Source organism: Carlito syrichta, unplaced genomic scaffold (genome assembly GCF_000164805.1).
Source record: "Carlito syrichta isolate Samal-C Ts95f unplaced genomic scaffold, Tarsius_syrichta-2.0.1 Scaffold305681, whole genome shotgun sequence".
NCBI lineage: Eukaryota > Metazoa > Chordata > Mammalia > Primates > Tarsiidae > Carlito > Carlito syrichta.
The window spans coordinates 656,401-677,458 of record NW_007249777.1 but is presented as its reverse complement, the minus strand read 5'-3'; the positions used below and the strand labels follow the sequence as shown (position 1 = coordinate 677,458).

Sequence of the window (21,058 nt, the reverse complement as noted above, 5' to 3'; positions counted from 1 at the left end):
GCTCTATATCTCTTATGAGAATGAACTCTGCTGGACTTTCTATTCAACTTTCTGAGGTTTGATATGGTTACTTAACATGTGTGTGTCAGTTCTTGGATTGAAAGGATAAAGGGAGTTTCAGTGTCAGTGTTTATGCAGACAATTGTTATTTTTTATAATAGCTTTATTTTTTCTTTCCAATTGGAATCAGCATATTATTTTTGCTGGCCAGTTGGACAGTGGAGAAAAATAGAAAGTATACAGTACATCTGAACAGTTCAAACTGATTTTTAAAAAAGAGAAGTACAGTTTGTAAGACTAGAAACAAGAACATAATGAAATAGTTAATACAGAAATAAGCTTCTGGAAGCTTAAGGTGAAATTTCAGAAATAGGCAGAAAGTTTAAGAACAGCGTGATTTGAAGTTTGATTGGGTAAGAACAAGTATACAGGTGCTCCTTGACATCACGATGGGTCACGTCCCAGTAAACCCATTGTAAGTTGAAAATATCGAAAGTGTAAAATGCATTTAAGACACCTACTGAACATCATAGCTGCTAAGCCCACCTTGGCAGTACACTTACCTTAGACTATGGTTGGGCAAAGTCATATAGCGCAAAGCGTAGGTGAAAGAGTTGAATTCTGTAATTTACTGATTATAGAAAGTGAAAAACAGAATGGTTTACATGTACTTGAAGTATGGTTTCTACTGAATGAGTATCATTTTTACACCATGGTAAAGTCGAAAAATCGGAAATTTAACCATCAGAAGTTGATATCATCTGTGCTAGGTTTCTTGATCTTAATTCATTAGGTCTTGACCTCCCAGATGCCTGACATTGTTCTGAGCACTGGGAATACTGCACTGAGTAAAACAAAGTCCTTGGACTCACATACATACATCATAGTGGAAGAAACAAAGGAGGTGGTAAGTCAGGACTGTGTTAGCTGGTGGTAAAACAAGGGATTCTGGTTTAGGAGTGGTTCTATTACATAAAAGAATGCCTGGGAGCAAGAGGTATGTTTAGGTCTCTTAAAAGGAAATAAAAATTGTATTGAAGTAAAAACAATAAATAAATTTTAAAAACAAAGTCCTGCTCATCTGCAGTGATGGCTCACAGCTGTATAACAATACATATATCCTTCTTGGGAAACTCACGATTTTTTCTTGAAAAAGCACAAAGCTAACAAAATTCTCACCTAATTTGGCTGAAACAGGAACGCGGTTCTTGAGAGGCACCAGGCGATCCTTACATGTTTTCTCCAGTGGTAATTCACACTTTATGTGACGCCTAAAGTTCTCCCTCAGAATAGAACGAATCACCTTGACAATGTTGGTCTTGCTGTCACTGTCACTGGAGGAGGAGAAAACAGCAGAAGCATCCAGAGTGTTCATCGTGCTTCTATCCCATGCCCTCAGTGCTCCTAGGGTGTGCTGCCTTCCTCTTTCTAGGCCAGACTGCCAGCCAGCCTCTGTGTCTTGGTTTTTTCACTAACAATAGGTGGTGAGAATTGATCATTCTGAGATTTGGATACATGTTTAAGTAACGTAGTCTATACTAGAGAGCAGTTGTCTTTTGGTGTGGGAGAGGGAAGATTGGATATGACCCTGGTATTATCAAAATTCAGGAGAGGACTAAACATTAACTACCCTTTTTTGAGTCGGGGTCGGTCTCTATTGCTGAGACTGGAGTGCAGTGGCACGAGCACAGCTCATCACAGCCTTGATCACAGCCCTGACCTCCTGAGTTCAAGTGATCCTCACGCTTCGGCCTCTCGAGTAGCTGGACTACGGGTGTGCCACCATGCCCAGCTAATTTTTTGTAGAGATGATATCTCACTATGTTGCCCAGGCTGGCCTCCAACTCCCGGACTCAAGCAATCTTCCCACCTCTGCCTCCCAAAGTGCTGGGATGAGGGATGAGCATGAGCCACTGTGCCCAGCCATAAACTCCCATGATTAAGAGGTATAACTGCCTTATTTCTGTTGGTCTTAATTTGGGGGCAGTAATACCTGCAGCACAATTGAAAGATGGTTTCTGGACGTCCTTCTATTTCTGACTTCGTATGTATCAACTCCCATATGGAATTATTTTCTGTCCCTGTGTAAAAGGAAGTGGAAACAAGCATCTACAACTGTGCCAAAATTGCTGTGGTTAACACTACTTGTGAAGTTTAAAACTCATGATTTAAACAGTCGCACATTCCCAGTCCTGACCCTGGTCATTTTCTGTGGCTCATACTACGTATGATTTTCACAAACAGCTACCAAAAGTGAAATGCTGTCTGGCGACTTCTCACATTTCATACTGAAGATGTTCATCCACCTGAACCCACTTCCTCCCCTCAGCTTCCCCGTGGACTCGTGCCCACTCCTTGGGAGGAGCATCAGGGTGTGCTGGGGCCCTCAGGTGAAGGAGGCCAGCCCCACGTGCAGCCATGTCCTAGGAAACCAAAGGTCACTGTGCACCTTGGCCTGCCGGCCCTTTTATCACCAGAGGCACTGTCACCAAAACAAGGTTATCTGGAAAGATCTCAACATTTTCCTGTGTCAAAGATGTTTTTTCTCTTTATGTCACTCTCAGTAAGACCTAATCTTAAGAATGTCCTGGTGTATTCTAAATTTGTAAAAATTTAAATTTGTGGATCTTTGTTTCTTAGGATATTAGGCAGAAAGAAAAACGTTGAAAACTACAGGTAGGGAAAATAAGGAAACAATGAAGAGAGGCATTTTAGCTTTTCCCAAACTTGTAAAGATACATCAAAACCACCTCTCTTGTCCTCATTTTCCCTGCCTAGAAAATGAAAGACCCCAGAAGTCATCCCAAGGTCCTTTCCTGCTCTTTCCTTCCGCAGTTCAAATAAGCCCCCCTAACGCTTTTCTGGCCTTGTACTGCCCAAGGTTACCTGCCGGGTTCCCCAGTCTGACTTGGAGTGCGGAGATGGGGATCAGCCAGCGGAATTTAAATGGGTCCAGGTCGGCAGCGCTGTGTGCAGGCCGGGAGTTGGAAGGCTGTAGGGTGAAGGCCCACCAAAAAACGCATTAGGAAGGTGGGGAGGTGTGACGGGTACATGTGGCAGAAGGGGAAACTTGCGTTCTGTATGCCGGCCTGGCAGCCAGGTGGGTGTTCAGGGCACAGGAATGAATCAGAGATGCACCCCACTCTCAGAGACCTCACAGGCGGGGTGGGGGAGCCCACAGTCTGGCTGGAGAGCAGAGTTCCTAATCCCAAAGCTTTGGTTTGGGGTTTTTGAGTCAAGGTAAAAGGCATTTTAAAACAAACCAGTTTCACAGACTTCTCTGTATGGGAGAAATGTGGGCCATACTGACGGCTATAAAAGCGGGTTTTCTGTGGACGCCTCCACATGGGCATTGGTCTACATGGTCTTTTACAACAGCCTCTTTCCTGGGGAGTCTCAGTGCCCTGAGTACGTGATTTGGTTGGTTAACCTGGAATAAGTACTATCAGTCAATGAGGCCATGGTGCTTCGTGGACTTTTCAGCTCAGTATTAACAGGAAGAGACAGCCATGAAAAGAAAGCTTTAGTTAAAATTCTCATCTTACCATTTTCTTTTTCAGTTTGCAGTTTTCTTTGTAAACCAGTATGACAGCTCTCTTAAAAACTAAAGAAAGGAAAAGAGAAAGAAAAGTCTCTCATTATTTTATGCAAACTCTTCCAAGGTTAAACCAGAGCTAGATGTCTTAATAAAACAAATCTCTTCAAATTGATGGCTCTCGAAGATCCTGCCAGCATGACTGAGTGAATGGTGCTTCCCCTTCGTTTGTATTTGAAGAAGTCCCTACTTGTTTGAAAGCTAGTATCTGAAGGAGATGCTGGCTTTTTGAAATTCTTTTTGTCATTTTACTGAAAGACGAGGACATTGTGTTCCTCCCAGTGACAATACACTGTCACTTACTCTCCCAGCTCTCAGAATTAAGACATCTTGAAATGCAGCAGACTATTAAGATAGCAGGTTTCAAAATAGCCTTGGGATCTGTTCCTGTAACACTTGGCCCAGCCAGCAGCAGAAGGGAGAGCAAGATAATGAATATGCAAAGCGGTGGCGGTTTAAATAGGTGGCGGTTTAAATAGGCTGGCTGTGTTAAGTCCTCAGCCATTACCGCAAGCCTCACCCTTCTGGAACTGGGGAGCTAGCTGGATTGTGGGGGGATGGGGGGGCATGGGGCTGCTGGATTTTTCCTTGCTGCCAGCCTGTCTTAAGTTTACATTCTTTTGAACAGGATACTAACCAAACACTGTGAGCTCCAGGTCCTTTCTGGCTTTTCCTAGAGACAGAAATGGATTCAACCAGGAGACCGTAGAGTGCATCAGAAGCTCCCCCATCGAAAGTTCTGTTACCTGGATGGCAAGAACAGGAGATGAAGGCAATGCAGAGGCCCCGGGGGTGGACCGCCCCCTGTTGGACAGAGATCACACAGAGTTGTGGCCATTGCTAATGCACCGCATTCTGTTTGACTGTCATGGTCCCTTAAACGGCAGAGGTTTTGAAAATACGAGCTAAGCCTCAGACTGTCTGAGAAAGAACATACAGGTGAAGGCTTTTGCTTCGGTGCACACATGTGGTCCAAGTGCTTCATCACCTTCAGGCCCTAGTACCATCAGTACCTCTGGTCATCAGCACTGGCCGTGGTGAAAACCTCAACTCAGATCTTTTCGGTTCTTGCCATTTTCTATTTAAACTATGTCGCTGCCTGTTTGTAGGCTTTAAAAGCACGAGATTCTAAACTCAGCAATCAGAAAAAATAAATAAATAAATGTCAAGTCCCACTTGGACTATTTTCATAAGCAAAGCAGATAACCTCCAATATTTGATGTTACGAAAGGAAAAATTCAAACAGAAGCGTCCCACATACTCGCCGCATGCCAGTTCCTTTCTCCATCCACCCCATGCCAGCCCAGCCCTCCGAGCATCTCCTGCCCCTGGGTTTTGTCACCTCATGCCCCACAGGAAAGGAGGAAGGGGCAGGGACAGGACTTCTTTCTTGTTTTCTTTTGTACAATGTGAACATGACATAAAGTCACATTTTAAGCCAACATAATGAACTTTATGTTACATTTATATGTAAATTGCATGGTATATCAATCACATTATTGTCAAGAAAATCTTAGGCATGTTCTCCTCCAAGGAACATGCCAACAGGGCAGCCTATTCTGGAAGGTCACCTCAGACCCTGGAAACTCAGCCTGAGGCACCCAGAGCCCAGCCACCTTACACACCTCCTTCTCTGTACCACTCTGCTCTGCCACCAGCTGGTCAAACACGGTCCCATAGTCCTCATAGATCTTCTGCATCTCGTTGATGTGGCTCGCTACTTTCTCCATTGCCTTCAGTGCTTCTGCAAAACAGGAAGCCGTGTGTATTTCATAATTGTTGGTGAAGTCCTCTCCGACAGCAGGAATGAGGGGACTCAAGATTCAGGCCAGGACTGACTCACTAACAGTGGCACTGCTCGGGTGCAGCTCACAGCAGTCCGCTGTACCCAGCCATCGTCACGAAAACAGTACAATCACCTGCCACCTCAGATTCTTTTTGAAATGAGGTCACGTGTAAGTGAAAAGTATCACTAATCCCAGCAGCTAACACAGAATACTTTCTACTTGGCATGTACCATGACAGGTGATTTATGTAAATCTCGCTTAATTCCCACAAAGTGCCAGTCACTACTCGCATTTTACAGATTAGAAAATTGAGGTGCAGGTATTCCGCCGGAGTTCAAGAGAGAGAACACTGGAATAGAGCCAGAATGCAAATCCAAGACTGGCTGGTCTTAGGACAGCAACTCTTAAACTTACCTCTTCTAGGGATTGGGATCAAAGTTTAAATAGAATATATGATGCCTCTGTAAATGACTGACTGACGGAACAGTTATTTGCATTTGTACATGGTATTTGTTTATAACTTTCTATGAGGGCACATATAAGGGACAAAGTGATTTTGTCAAAATCAAAAAGCAAAATTTCAGATGACCTCCAAATTCAGTATTTTTCATACTCTGCTGTCCTGATTTAGTGTCTTAATTTAATCTGGAGGGCAGTTTGGAAGGGCTTTTTGTTAAGTAGCAGAACCCTTCTAAAGGTCATTTTAATGCAAAATGAAGTTTTTATACAGTATGAATGCTTTGTTTTGTGGAATTTAACTGGCATATTAAAAAAATTATTTCTCCTTGTTACTTATGATGGCAAAGTATGCTTGTCACAGAGAGAGAGCCAGCTGAATAAACTTTATGACTCAGTAATACTAACGTGTGTCCATAAGTCTGTTTCTCTCCCCAGGAGCTGTATTACCTATGGTCTAATTTCGAGAACAAATCACTATTTCTCGCTAGTCCAAATAAGGCATCTCTTTAAGGATACTCTGTTCACTATCAGACTGCACACGAGTGTCAATTTAAAGGGTGATCCCTCTTCGGAAGTTTGGTTTCAGAGCCAGCTCTGCTCAGAGATGCCCACAAGGTGGAGCCTGACCCAGCAAATCTGCTGACAACACTCAGGCAGCAGACAGCACAGACCTTCCCAAAGCAGCAAGAAAACACGCCTGATCTCCAGTTCTGGCAACATGGCTTACTCGCCAAGCGGCCTGAGGTGATTTGCTTCTCTTAAAAATGAAAACAGAAGCATCCCTCCAGAAGAATCTGGGGCTGCTCCAATGAGATGATTTTTACCATGGTATTTTATTGACTCTAAAGGCATGGCCATGTACCTTGCTGTTTTCACATATTAAATCTAAGGTGGCCAATCACAGAACTGAAAAATGATGAGAACACACCCCTGAACGGGGGAAGCAGACACTCTCAGGCCCCGAGCCCTGCAGCCTCACCTGTCAGGTGGTAGTGCTCCTCACTCTCATGGTCCGTCAGGGACACGAGCTCCTTGAGCAGCAGGGGGTACTTGAGCACCCTCTGGACCGGCTTGATGAGGTAGGACTCCAGCGTGGAGGAGTGCTGCTTGGTGGGGTTCCGGGCGTCCAGAAAGGCCTTGAAGGCTTTGTCGGTTTTAGCTACGAGCAGACAGATAAAAGACGCTGAGACAAGCACACAGGGATGAATTACAGTCTTCATTTCTCTTTTAGCAGCCATAGACTGTGCACTTCTGTAGTCCTCTAATGCCATTTTTAAATAAAAACCCAAACACGTGAGAGGGAGAGGGTCTGGCACCAGCTGCCAGCATGGGCTTCAGCATCGCAGCTCTGACAAAGCCCTCGAGCGACGGGGCTCACTAGGTAGGAACGCAGCCTCGCGCTAAGAGGAGACCGATCAGCAGGCAGAAGTGTCCGACTTAGGGACACGCTTCATGCATACCCATGAGTGGCGCTGTCAGAGGCGGCCAAAAATGAGTCTCGAACAATTCATAAACAGCCATAAAACAAAGTAATCCAGGCCCCTACACCTCCCCACAAGTCTCCCGTAGAAAAATAAACCCGTGGCTTTCCTACTGGCCTAGCACTGGTGTTGCTTATTCTTACTCTGTACACTTAAGGGATAATTAAAAACTGTCTTTTTTCCTGTAAAAGACATTGCTAGGCACACAGCCTGCAGCCTTCACTTCTGAGGCTCTGAGCAGACTCGACCCTCTCGTACCCAGAGCCACAGCTCCCTTCCACCAGGTGTGACATCGAGTCCTCTCTGGCAGTGGAGACTGCCCCAATGTGCTATGGAGGGTGCGTGCCAGAATCTAGGCATGTTTAGTCCAGTGTCAGTAGGTCCACCACCTGCTACTCTGATCCCACCTGCTGGCAGTGGTTGAAGCTATCTGGAATGCGGCTGATTAGAAGGAAGATATTCCCTTATTTGGGGTTCTGTTAGAAGGGCAAAGCCAACAGCCTTTAGGAGACGCAGTGCCATTCTCAATGCGATCGCCAGACCAAGTGGATGGCAGGATGACGCTTCACTGTGACCCAAGAGAGACTGAGCAAGCTTTGCTATGCTTTCGCCTTCTACAGACTGCCAGTAAGAAGGTGCTTGGGAGAGGGAATGCCAATGAAATCAGATCCTTATCCAAAGCAACAAGGGAAGATGGATGTTGGCTGGATCTTATAAGCTTGAAGCACCACCCCAAAGCCCCATTTTTTTAAACATGGGGCTTTTCTTCAGGGATACTGTGAAGTTCCAGATCTAACCCAAATGGCAAAGCCACATCAGTGGAAGAGGAGTTACATTGTGAGTGTCAGGATAAAGCTCCACATGACCTCCATGACAGTGCAGGAGGGCAGTCCCTGGGAAATGTGACGTTTTCTCAGTTCACCAAAGAGAACACACTTCTTGTGAGTTTGGTGGTGGTGGTTTGTGGTAGTTTATTGCTCCTCAGGCTTAAGAAGATCAACGAGAAAACAAAACAAGACAAAACATGGCATGTGTTTCCTTCTACCCCCACCTAGGGCTGTGGCTGCAAGTTTTAGAGAAAGGAATTTGGCAAGAGAAATAATCCAGATGAGATTTAACAGCGAAGGGACGTGGCAAAGCAACACCTTGGCTCTGAGGCACGCCTCTTCCCTGCTACCAGTACATTGAAATAAACAGAAACCGTCCCCGTGGATATCTGCCACTTTCAAGGTCAAGAATGGAATGGACTATATCAAAGTTGTACTTACCCCTACTTGTTAACTATAAATTTTCCCTTGATTAACAGTTAAAGATACAAAAAGCGTAACTCTAAAAGGTATGAGCAACTTACCTCGCTCCAGAACCTTCTGTACTTTGATATGGTTAGCACAGAATCCGCTGTACAGTTTAAAGTGGTCCGCGTAATACAGGAAAGAGCCCCCGAGGGAAAACAATAATTTCTAGAAGGAGAGGGGTAATGTCAGATCAGACATGATTCAGTCGGTGTGTGCTGGCTCACGGTCTAGCTTTTGGCGGCTCCATGGCTTTTATCAGACGCCACAGCAATAACTCAGAGTAGCTCAGGTCTGCTCTGTCCATACAGGAGGTGGGGCAGCCCCAGCACTCCCTGGCAGATCTTTAGCTAGGAATGAACAGGCTGGCAGCAGAGCCTACTGGCATGGTGTGCAACCAAACAACAAGAAATTTCTATAAAAATACAACTGGGCCCTGTGTGGTAGCTCACTCCAGCAATCCCAGTATTTTGGGAGGCTGAGACAAGACAGGAGGATCACCTGAAGCTAGGAGTTTGAGGCCTGCCTGAGCAACACAGAAAGACCCTATCTCTACAAAAAAAAAAAAAAATCTGGGTATAGTGGCACAACCTGTAAGCCCAGCTACTCGGGAGGCTGAGACAGGAGGACTGTTTGAGCCCAGGAGTTTGAAGTTGCAGTGAGCTATGATTGTGCAACTGTACTCCAGCCTGGGCAGCAGAATGAGACACTTAAAAAGAAAGTATGACAAGGTGGGATATAAATGGTCAGAGAATTTAATTAGTAAAGCTCACTCTCAGTTATTGGGTCAAACCATGCTGCCCGTATAGTTCCGGGTCCCCTAGCTACTGCCTTCTGGCCTTGTCTTCCCCAGAGGGGCTTCCTGCCAGTCACTGCAGCTTCCAGGGATGCTGTGGGCATTGATGCTTCTAGAAAGAGGCCTTGGTCACAGCGAGGGGAACCCACACTTCATCCCAACTGCACACGGATGAAGGTGAAGGATCAGACGCAGGCTAGGCGTTCTGTCCTTCAGGACAGCGAGTGCAGAGCACGTGCATGGCCATGGCCAGGCTGCTGGAGCTACCAAGTTCTGATGACAGATGCATTAATGCTAGGAAAAAAATGTCACCACTTTTTGCCACCTGCCAGAGGAAGACAGTGACATGAAAACACTAACGTTACCTTGGTAGTAGTCAAGGGACAACACATTCTCTTTCGAGAGAGAAGTTTGCACCATCTCCAATTTTGCTTCAATCTCTTCCATTTTGCTTGAAGCCTAAATCTCAAATACTTACTCTAAACTGCGAGGGGGTTTCCAGAATGTTAAAGTCAGATGATGCTGAAATCCCATCCTCCAGAGTCTCCAGAAACACCTTTTGAAACTCAAGCATCTCCGGCAAACTTCCAAAAAGTGACTCCATCTATGTGAAGATCAGGATTTGACAAGAGGGTGTTAGCCATGAAGAGTGGTGGCTCACTCAGTCAGGCCCACAAATACATCACAAGGGAGCTGTTCATCGAGAAGGACACAGAAGTAAATCCTTGAAGAAGACCGCAGGTGCATTGTGGGATATGGCTTACACACAGAACGTTTTACGGCGCTAACCACCATGATTCTATTTCTCTAGAATAACTTTTGAAGTACATGTAAAATTCTCAGAACTCAAATTGGGACAAATGGAAGGCAGTAGAAAAGACCTAATTATGTGTGTTAACATTAAGAATTTATGTATTAAGGCCGGGCGTGGTGGCTCAAGCCTATAATCCCAGCGGGTTCAAGACCCGCCTGGGCAACTTGGCGAGACCTCATCTCTACAATAAATCAAAAATTAGCCGGGCGAGGTAGCGCGTGCCTGTAGTTCCAGCTACTTGGAAGGCGGAGGCGGAAGGATCGCCGGAGCCCAGCAGGTCGAGGCTGCGGTGGCCAGGAGCGGCCACTGCACTCCAGTCTGGGCGACAGAGTGAGACTCCAACTCAAAAAGATAAAAATGAATAAATAAATAAATATTTACACATTAAAAAGGAATATTTCGTCACACCTTCTTCTACTGCTACAAAAAGAACATGACTGTCCCTTTGCCTTTCGAAACTCTTTGCCGCTGTCATGCAGCAGAACCCACATCAGTGGCTTAGGAGCCACAGTGGAACTCTCTGAGGCCTATTAAGTGCTGGATGTTCTTTGGGATCAGTAGATATACTCTTCTAAGAGGCCCGCTAAGATAGAGGCCAGCGGAGACCAACTTGCATGTCAGTGGGCAGAGAAAAGTGATTATCATTTACCTCATCTTGGGTAAGAAAAGTCTCATTCTGAAGTGGCTCCAAGTATAACTCAAAGAGGCAGCTCAGGTCCTGAAAGACAGAAGAACTTCTCTAACACTTAGGTCTCCAAAACACCCACGAGATTCCAGCCACCCTGGCTGCAGCTCTGAGACTCCCATTAGGAATAAGGAAATTTACGTACTGTTGAAATGCTTGACCCTGAAAGTGGTTATTACTAGTCACCTGATTCAAAGAAGCTAACACCACAATATGGTCAACAGCTGGCCTCTGCATCCTTCTATATAGCCTGGTCACTTACTCTGCTCAGTTAAGTGTCCTGGTGACAGAAACAGACTCTTGAGGCCCCCACGGCAGGAGCCTGTGCTCCCCTGCAGAGGAAGGTGGGCCGCCCGGCACTGCTGTCAGGTGTGCCCCCAGCGCCTGGCTTCCTCCCCTGCATCAGGGACACAGTGCCAGTGCCAGCATGGAGCTGGAAGGGACAAGACACGATCTGGGGTTCTTCAACTTTGGGGTTGACCCTCCAGCAGAATTTCAGACTCCCGTATTCGAACGCAAGAAACAACTTCCAAAGAGCAGCAGCTGTAATATTTAAACTCTGAGTCATATCTGGGCCCCTGTAAATTAGACTCCGGCAGAATAGGAGAGTGAGAGGTGGCTTCATTTACAAAACCCACTACATAAAAATCCCTCTAACTTATTAATGTGAAGCCAAAACCAGGATAGAATTTAGTGATAGGAGAGATTTTTCTTTTGTGTTTCATTTACTCTAAAGAATATTGAATCCTAAGATACTAGAATATAGTAGACTACAGTGTCAACTACAATGATGCCCTCATTTTACAGGAGGAAATTCTAAGACCAGGAGAGCTCTGTAAAGCCCAACGCGCCCCTAGAACCTTCTGGTGTCACATCTGAGAGTAAAGTCAGGCCTGTGACACTGATGGTGTCTCAGTAAAATCCTCCCTGGCCCTCCCTCCCTCACCGTGTGCCACAGTGAACCGCTCGGGGCAGGGAGATGTGAGAAGCCACTGCATCACGTCACTGCCACACAAAGGTGAAAATCCCAAGGAGCATGCAGGGTTCCGGTTAAAGGACGAAATGTAAAATTCCGTGTTAAATGTCAGCAACAAAGAAATTTTAAAATGGTGCATGTGAGTGTGAATCACAAGGGGCGCCAGGTACTGGTTATTTGTCAGAGACAGTGGTGGGTCCGGCAGCCATTGTGCGTCCAGGCTGCCGCTGCTCGGGACTCACAGCCAGGGCAGGTCCGCGCCGGGTTAGGTGGCAAGAGCTGCAGCGCTGGGGCCTAAGAAGACACAGTGCGGGCTTCTTGCAGAGAGAAGGAAGAGTCATCCTTGTCCACGTCACCTGCAGTGCCATCTCAGCGCCCTACCACCGTGTCAAGGGAGTGGCCCTCCAGGCGCAGTGTGGCCTAGTGGGAAACTATACCACCACCACTAACGAAAAGGGACCTAGATTCTACTCTTGACTCTGTGGAGCTCTGAGACTCTTCTCTAGATGTGGGAAGGCTTCTCTGAAGCCTCAGAAACCCCCTAGAACGCCTTGGAAGAAGGTCCTTGGGCACTGCAGGATTACTCAGAACTTCCTGGTTGTTCTCCCATCTCCCCACATTGGATGCAAGACAAGACAATGGAAAATGACATTAAACTGGCATCCCTCCAACTTTTCTTTCTTCCCTCTGGGACCAAAAGAGAGATTTAGGGAAGCTCTCTGGGTAATGTCCAGGTGACCCAATGGTGACCTGAATGACAGGGGAAGCTCAGGTCTTGTGGAGAAGGAAGGGGACAGCCATGGGTGGGGACCAAGCCTCAATTCGTGGACTCTGCATGCCAGAGCCAGAAGGCCCTTAGAGAACAAGGGGACAACTGTCTCACACCCTGGTGAAGGTGCTGATGGGGATCATCACGGCTACGCAGCCCAGCACGCTGTACCATGCCGCTTTGGTAACTGGCAAGTGACGTGAGCTTGAGATGGTTCTAGAGCTCCAGCAGGTATTTGAAGCAAAAGAGCTCTGCCTTCCCAGGCTCCTGGATTCCTCACAAAAGTTCTCCAGCCACTGACTGGGGGCTTATGATATACAGAAGTGAATCCTTCGGGTTCTCAAGATACTCGGCAACCACACCTTCATAACGGTGTGAGGACATTCCCATGTGGTGACCGACATGCCTACGCATGGCTCTGTTCAGCATGATGACACCACGGGCTGGCCCAGGGACTGCCTGGGTTCTGGGGCCTATGTCAGCAGATGCTGTGTACAGATCGCTCCCAAGTCCTCATCACCTAACATTACTCTGTCCCTTTTACTAAACCAATACAGACTCCTTCCCACGATTGCAAATGATAAGCCAGAACATCTGTTTCCATAGTGAAAGCTACCTTGGTAACAACATGAGCCAAGCATCTGACTTGTTCCGAGTCCTCTCAGCTCTTCCACACTCTCAGCCCTCCCCACCTCCCTGGCCTGCAGGAGTTCACTGCCTCAAGAAGCAGGCCTCCGGGCAGAGGTGACCCAGAGGCCCCCAGGAGACAATGCCCAGCCCTTCCCGCTACCTTCACATAGGACTTCTCGGTGTCCACGAGCTCCTGGATGACTTTTCGGAGGCGGTCTGCATCAGAGAGGTGGCGGGCCAGAGGCCTCGGAGGTGGGTCCTGGCCCTCCCGTGGTCCGTCCATGCCGCTGGTCTGGGTGTCGTTGAAACTCCTGCACAGAGCAGCGATCTGCTCAGCACTCTGGGAGGACAAGAGGTAGGAAATGGTGCATGGGCCCACCTAGGACACCATGACACCGAGGCCCACTGAGGAGCCCAGGACACCAGAGCCCAGCGAGGAGCCCAGGGTCTCCATCTGTCCTGGCACAGACCTCAGAGGGGCACGCGTCTCAGGCAGACGACTCCATTCATTTCACACCACGCTGGCTATCATACAAGATTCCCATGGGGAGGCTGTGCGCCCACATACACATTCAGCATTTACACATGAGGCCTCCTGTTGTCTAACTGTTGCTGTATGCGTCCTTAATGCTGACGCTAGAGTCAAGGCAAGGGATTAACCCTCCGTAGTCAAGTCGAGGCTGCTTTGAAGTCACAATGCCATGGCTTTCTAACGAGAAGGCCAGAGAGGCCTCGGAGGCCACCCGGCCCCCAGTGGCTGGCCTAACCTGGCTTCTGCCTCCATACAAAACAGCCCAGAGAGCCTCAGCCATGGTGTGACCCAAGAGCCATTTTAGGACAGCTTGGCCACAGTGGGTCCGGCGTCTTGCCCTCACGTCTAACTGTTCAGCTCTGCGGTCCTGTGCCAAGTAGCAGTTACAAGTGGAAAAGTCTTGAGCCGCTGCTTGTGCCAGGAATGGAGGAAGAGAGAGATGAGAGAGACAAGATCGCTGCCCTAACGAGGTACAGCGCCCGGCAGAGGGCACAGGCAAGCAGCAGAAGTCACCACACAGCCTGGCAAGGGAGAGCCGAGGGTGAGATAGCTCCTAAAGCCTCCAGAGTGAGGCTGAGCCGGTCTCATCAGGGAGTAGCCACGGCCAGACCTAGGGACACTCGTTCCAGTCCATGGGAGCAGATTCACACAGACTAAGAGGCAGCAAGGGCAGGAACATCAGGGGCACTGCCAACTCTCAGGCAAGTGCCCCCTGGACAAGCACAGGTGCTGACACTTTCTCCAGCAGAGCCTATCCACATACTCCCACTTTCGGGTGGGTTAGGGCCTCAATGGCATCTCCCCCAGACGCTTCCACCTCTGCTGGGGCAGCATCAGGTGAACCTCTGTGGCCTTCCACGTCTCGCTGTCTCCATGCCGCCCACACACACCTCCAGCCCCCCTCACCACCTCCCCGCCTGTAAGCCTGGTGAGCGCAGGGGTCGTGTCTTTGTTGGCCTGGCCCCAAGTCTCCAGCTTGGTGGCTGGTACAGAGCTCTCAGCTCACCGGTGCTGTGAAGTCACTACTGAACACCAAGCAGCAGGGCAGCACACACATCAAGCACCCATCAGCGCCTAGCAACTTGCAAACTCTAAAATCTCTCTTCAGCTCTATCGCCGTCTGTCCATGACCTCTATCTGTCTCTGTCTCGAGTAAGAAGCTGAACTAGCCAGAAGCATCTCTCTGTACACACTCAGTTCATTTCTTTGCTTGGATATTTTGGAACACAAACAACTTGCACAAGCGTGCTGGGCAACCTTAGCGGCCTGACTCATGCTGTCTGTCCCCTGACACACTGAAGTGCCTTTAAGAAAAAAAGTGCCCGACTTGCTTTTATTCCTAACCGTGAACATAGCACGGTTCTGGGAATGCCTGTCAGAAGATGTTCGTTTCTAGGTAAAACATCAAAGAATGAGAAAACAAACGTGGATCTTAAGGTATCAGTCAGAAAACAACCTGATCTGTCCCAATGTCTCATATCATGTTGATAACAACCAGATGTCATGGTTCATTACTGAAGAAGCTCCAGCACTGTTCAGTCCTGCCCTGGGGGTGTCTTGGCCACTAGAACAGTGTGCCCCGTGACAGCCTTCCTTCTCCCTGGGACATGGGCATCAGAAGGGAACACTGAGGCGAATCGCCAGGCCACTCCAGAAGTCAGCCCCCACTCCTCCCCCAGGAACTGCAACCCTGCCACACATTAGTCTTATGTGGGAGCTTTGAAAAGTACCCATGTCCAGGGCGACTGGGTCTGAATCCCTGAGCCCCCTCCTGGGTGGTATCTGGAAGCTCCCCCATGATGCTGAACTGTGGTCTGCATGAGAACCACCAGTCTACCTGCCAGTGCAGCTGGCATCCTGCTTGGATTTCCTGGGAGTAGTGCTGGCTCCCGCGGGACCACCCTGTCCCCAGGGTCTATACCAAGGGATGGCCACATAAGAGTATGTGATCTGGCCTTCTACTAACTGAGCTCATGGTCATATTACTCAGACTCCAAAGCTCACTCATTTGAAATCTATCCTGGGATCTGTACTACAAGCTCAGACAGTGTGATTCTGCAGTTCTGAAAACTAACAATTTCCAGGGCTGTAGAGTCCACATTGAACTCGCATATACTGTATAAAATAAGATCTGATAAAATGCATCATAAGTTAAATAGCATCTGGTGAGATTACAGCTTTGCCTTGCTGGGATGTCAAAAATCACACCTAACAGTGCAGTGTTAGAATAACGAAACTTTAAAAATAAAGTATCTTGCCATTTCAGAAAATCATTATTCATCTTAAGAACTCTTCTGGTAAGATTAATTTCCAGAAAGTGGATGTTAGCTGAGATTTTTTTCATAGCAGATCTACTTTTTAAGATACCACAATTAAGTACTCCAGTGCTACAAAGCTATCTTCAAACATTCTACAGTCTGGCTGTTGTTTAGGGGAATTTGTGAGGATTACTCAGGATTAGAAGGAAGCAGGGCCCCTAAGAGAAGAGAAACTGTAAACGTGTGGGGTTTTTTTTGGTTTATTATTTGTTTTTTGAGTTGGAGTCTCACTCTGTCGCCCAGGTTGGAGTGCAGTGGCACACTCACGGCCACCCCAGCATCGACCTGCTGGGCTCCGGCAATCCTTCTACCTCAGCCTTCCTGGTTTTTTAATTGTATCTGATAGAGTCACTTGGTGGTCACATTTCAGTTCATCCACTGTGACTGACGGTTATAGTCAGCAGAGCAGCCTTCTGGGTAAACAAATACTCTCCAGGGACAGCAATGACCTGGACCAGGACATTTTCACATGTGTGCAGTGCTGAGGTGAGGCTCAGAAGACCTGAGTTCCAGTCATCCTGCATTTCTGGGCAAGTCTCACTCCAAGTCTTATATCCTCACCAATGAAGAGGCAGCAGGGCTGCCTGTCCCATCATATAACCCCACAAATTGCCATATGGGTCAAAGAAAAAGGGAATTTGTAGCTATCTGCTAAGCACCTGCCTTAGGCAGACACACCTGGGAGGTTTCCTCACATCTCGTCTCTATGGTGATCTGCCAAGACCTTCAGCTGACCTGCATGGCCCAGGGCCCCATCCCCTCTCTAGCTGTCCACACAGCATGGGTCACTCCCAGGTACTGGGCCGAGCAGGCTTACTTCTCCCGCTGCCTCCGCCTTCCAGGAGGCTGTGCTCCTAGCCCCAGGTATTCAAGGAGGCAGCCACTGGCCCCAGATACACCACTACAGCTCAGAACGGTGAGTGGCTCCCAGGCATAGGCAGACAACTAGCCGACCCTACCCCACCGCCCAGGAATGCCACTTTAAAAGTCAAACACCCACGATCACAAGTCAGGGCGGGGCAGGTGAGGATTCTGGAGCCCAGCAGTGTGTGCACATGCGGAGTTAAACACTGGCACTTGGAACAGGGGACCTCAGGTGGGGTTTTCCAGGTGTGGCAATCAACACCAAGAACCTGGGCTCACCGGGTACAGTGGCTCATGCCTATAATCCCAGCACTTTGGGAGGCCCAGGTGAAAGGATTGCCTGAGCCCAGGGGTTCCAGACCAGCCTGGGCAACTTGGCGAGACCTCATCTCCATACTAAATTTAAAAATTAGCCAGGTGTGGTGGCACGCTCCTGCAGTTCCAGCTACTTGGAAGGCTAAGTGGAAGAATCACCTGAGTCCAATAGGTCAAGGCTGTGGTGGCCATAAGTGAGCCACTGCATTCCAGCCTGAGGGACAGAGTGAGACTCTGACTCAAAGTAAAAAGAACTCACAGTAAAAAGAACTGGGCTCATTGTGGACCTTGTCTTCCATGAGGGCACAAAGCAAATGTTTTCTTGGAGAATTCACTGAAAGATTAAATTAAAATGTTTTTTCATAAAACTATGCTGTCTGGAAAATCAGGGATATTGATTCAAAAAAAATTTCTTTCAGGTTTTTAAGGTTATACTATGGTTGATCCCTGCTTGAAAATGATTTTATCAGCTGGACGCGGTAGCTCATGCCTGTAATCCCAGCACTTTGGTAGGTGGAGGCAAGAGGATTGCCTGTGCCCACAGGTTCGAGACCAGCCTGGGCAACGTGGCAAGACCTCATCTCTACAACAAATAAATCAAAAAATTAGCCGGGTATGGTGGTGCATGCCTGTAGTCCTAGCTACTTAGAAGGCTCAGATGGAAGGATCTCCTGAGCCTAGAGGTGAAAGCTGCGATGGTTGTGAGTGTGTCACTGCACTCCAGCCTGGGCGAAACAGTGAGACTTTGACTAAAAAAAAAAAGATTTTATTTACAGATGAGGAACAGCCCATTCAGGAGCTCTGGATTTCGACTGGCATCTAAACAGAGTATTTCTCATTTTAATATAAATGTCCAAGAAGCCACAGAGCCATTTCTTGGAGGTGGTGATAAAACTTCTTAGGGTGACCAAGCACCTTATCCAGACCCTCCCTAGAGGGAGGCAGGGGCAAGGTCTCTCTCAAAGCAAGCTCTGAGTTACTCGGATGACCCTGCCAACTGGATGCAGTGCCACGCTTGTCATGGGAACATCACGACAGCCTCTCTTGACTGGGGTTTGTAAACTGTCCCCTTGATTACTAAAACTTTGATATTTACTTTTCTCTTATTTAGAGACATCCCTGTCCGAGGCTTCTCAATTTCCCTGTTGGAACTTTAAAAGATGACCACGGGACAGGTGGAGCCGATCATCCAGGACTACTTTGAGGCTGTGGCTGAGATTTCGTAGCTACTCCACGGAGCACGCGATCAGGAGTCCCACCACGTCAGAAGCTGCTGTGCGCCCGCCCACCCCTCCCAGCTCTATGTGCCACTGCACTTGCTTAGGGCCTGCAGTGACCACAGATGCTTGCTAAGAAACACTTAAAAAGAAGGTTTAAAAGAGCTGTCTAACTTGGAGTTAACATTTGACATGGAACTATTTGGAAATAAAGGACAGTGTTTGCCGTGTTGCTCCTTGTGAATTGTTAGAGAAAAAGGATGTTCGCTGGAGGGACACTGGTTACCAATGGAACCAACACAGGCTTAGAAGGAAAGATGTTGTCACAGCTGCTGAGCTGGTCCTGCCACAATGCAGGCTCTCATGGCAGACCCCTGGCTGCCACCACAGCCTCGTCTCCCTCCACAGGCCGATGGCTCTGAGCTGAGACGGCGACCGGGATGGAATCCACGTCTGGATAACGTCCATGGAGTTTCACCAAGACAGAAGCTTGGGCAGAAGAACTAGGTTCTGTTACTTCCCCTACACCTAAAGAGAATGCTGGAACCCATTTAAAAACACGTTTCAGGTCTGGAGCAGAAGGCCAGTTACAGTCAAGGACCGTCCGGCCCTGGAAGGGTGTGGCTTATACGAGTTGTGTTCTCATACACCAAGCACATCAGCTGCCAGTCTGCTTTCTGGAAGCCACAGGAGGCTGCGTGACTGACGCATCTCTGAGCACAGTCACGGTGTCAGCGTCACTTCTAGTAGATGACTTAAGTCAGAAAAGTTTCCCAGGAGGAAAAAAAAACAGACTATCTAAAAATTGTATGATGCACTTTTTCTCAACTCACTCTGAACTTGATAAAGTCACCGTCTAGCTCACAGGAAGACCTAACAGGAACCCCCAGACGGCACTGGCAGAGGGCGTCTGGAAGGACCTCAAAGGGTGAAATGACTTCCCCAGAAAGGCCACGGGTAGAAGCAGACTGTGACCTTGATCCGAGGTGGATCTTCCACATTCTGGAGGCACAGTGAGAACAAGGCTGGCCCTTGTGCCACACATCCAGCCTCGGCTACCCAGGCCAGGTCAGATTCCAGGGCTCAGTTGCGGGGGAGCTGGGGACAGCTGGCAGGACCGCGGGCCATGAAAGAGGCAGCACCAGTCCCACCTCACTTGGAGATTCTCAGTGGAGAAGGAGGAAGGAGGAGGAGGGTTGTGACCAGCCCCTTGGCAGGGAGGGGTGGGAGACAAAAAACAGGTTCAAGATGATTATTGACCTTTGGGGACAAACCATTCATTTTATAGTGGGGGACAAACCATTCATTTTATAGTGATACACTGAAAACTCCAGGGAGGCCAGGTATGGTGGCTCACATTTGTAATCCAGCACTTTGGAAGGCTGAGGTGGGAGGATCACTTGAGGCCAGAAGTTCAAGACCAGCCTGGGCAACATAGTGAGACCTCATCTCTACAAAAAAATAAAAAATTAGCCAGGCATGGTGGAGTATGCCTGTAGTCCCAGCTGCAGTGAGCTATGATCATTCCACTATACTCCAGCCCAGATGACAGAGTGAGACTCTGTCTCTAAAAAGAAAGATAGAAAGAAAATTCCAGGGAAATGGCATGAGATTTTTATATTTATCAAAATGGTATAAAGAAGATGAGGAAAAGGTATTTGAAAAAATTCCATATTCCTTGTTTTCTAGACTAGACAGTTCTATTTCCAAAGGTTCTATTTCCCAGGCAGAATGAGAACATAAACTATGAAAGTCAACAGTAACCTAGATCAACTATGGTACAAAAATGAGAACTCTGCAGTTACCAGTGACGGGAGAGAATGATGTCTGTTAACCAAGAGCAGGGCATGACATTGTACGAGAAAGTGGGGCTGCATGTTTAAAGTAATTGTTCATGTATATTTCCTGTACATAAATATGCACGCATAGGTTTTTATAAAATGGAACTGCATCTATAATAAATGCGATGGTTAACACTGCATTTCAAGTTATTTTAATTTTAGTCTTCTGGCTTATCTGAATTTTCTCATTTTTTATAGTGGTTGAATTAAAAGCATTTTAATGGAATCTTTTCCTGTTACTTTATCACTATTAAAAACACTGTGAGACAGTAAAGGCCTGCTGTGACACTGGGTCCACAAGGACACAGGACAGATAGAATCGACCCAGTCCCTCTGCCCAGATCCCTGAGTGTGGCTGGTCAGCCAAATGATGAGCAAGTGACTCCAGCATGACTGGTACTCCAAGTGTGGATTCTGTGGGAACAGGATGATACCCACGCAGGTCAGAGCCGGGACAGGGACAGCTAACGTGGAAGCTGTGACCTCTGGGCAAATAAAGTTAGCTGAACTACACAAAACTTGGGTTGGGGGATGGCGGAGTGGGTCAAGAACCAAAGGCCAGCATGGCTGGGGTCAGGGCAGGGGACAGAGGTGGGTGAGAGAGTCAGGGAGGGAGGTGGGGAGTTGGAGGGTGGGAAAGAGGTTGGGAAGAGTCAGAGAGATGGGAGGAAGAGGGGGAGGAGGCGG

General features: G+C 47.8%; 1 protein-coding gene across 4 annotated transcripts in view; it reads right to left on the bottom strand.

Moving 5' to 3' along the window:
• Positions 1 to 21,058, bottom strand: part of TIAM2 (T-cell lymphoma invasion and metastasis 2) — a 130,354-nt gene that overhangs the window by 1,651 nt on the left and 107,645 nt on the right. For all 4 annotated transcript variants that reach the window (XM_021714579.1, XM_008062246.1, XM_008062245.2 and 1 more), the window contains 11 exons: positions 13,445 to 13,624; positions 10,874 to 10,942; positions 9,889 to 10,014; positions 8,674 to 8,782; positions 6,821 to 7,000; positions 5,221 to 5,339; positions 4,233 to 4,341; positions 3,546 to 3,604; positions 2,887 to 2,992; positions 1,994 to 2,081; positions 1,180 to 1,334 (listed from right to left, as the gene is read on the bottom strand). In XM_021714579.1, coding sequence (XP_021570254.1) covers positions 1,180 to 1,334; positions 1,994 to 2,081; positions 2,887 to 2,992; positions 3,546 to 3,604; positions 4,233 to 4,341; positions 5,221 to 5,339; positions 6,821 to 7,000; positions 8,674 to 8,782; positions 9,889 to 10,014; positions 10,874 to 10,942; positions 13,445 to 13,624 — 1,300 coding nt within the window. The remainder of the gene's footprint in view (positions 1 to 1,179; positions 1,335 to 1,993; positions 2,082 to 2,886; positions 2,993 to 3,545; positions 3,605 to 4,232; positions 4,342 to 5,220; positions 5,340 to 6,820; positions 7,001 to 8,673; positions 8,783 to 9,888; positions 10,015 to 10,873; positions 10,943 to 13,444; positions 13,625 to 21,058) is intronic.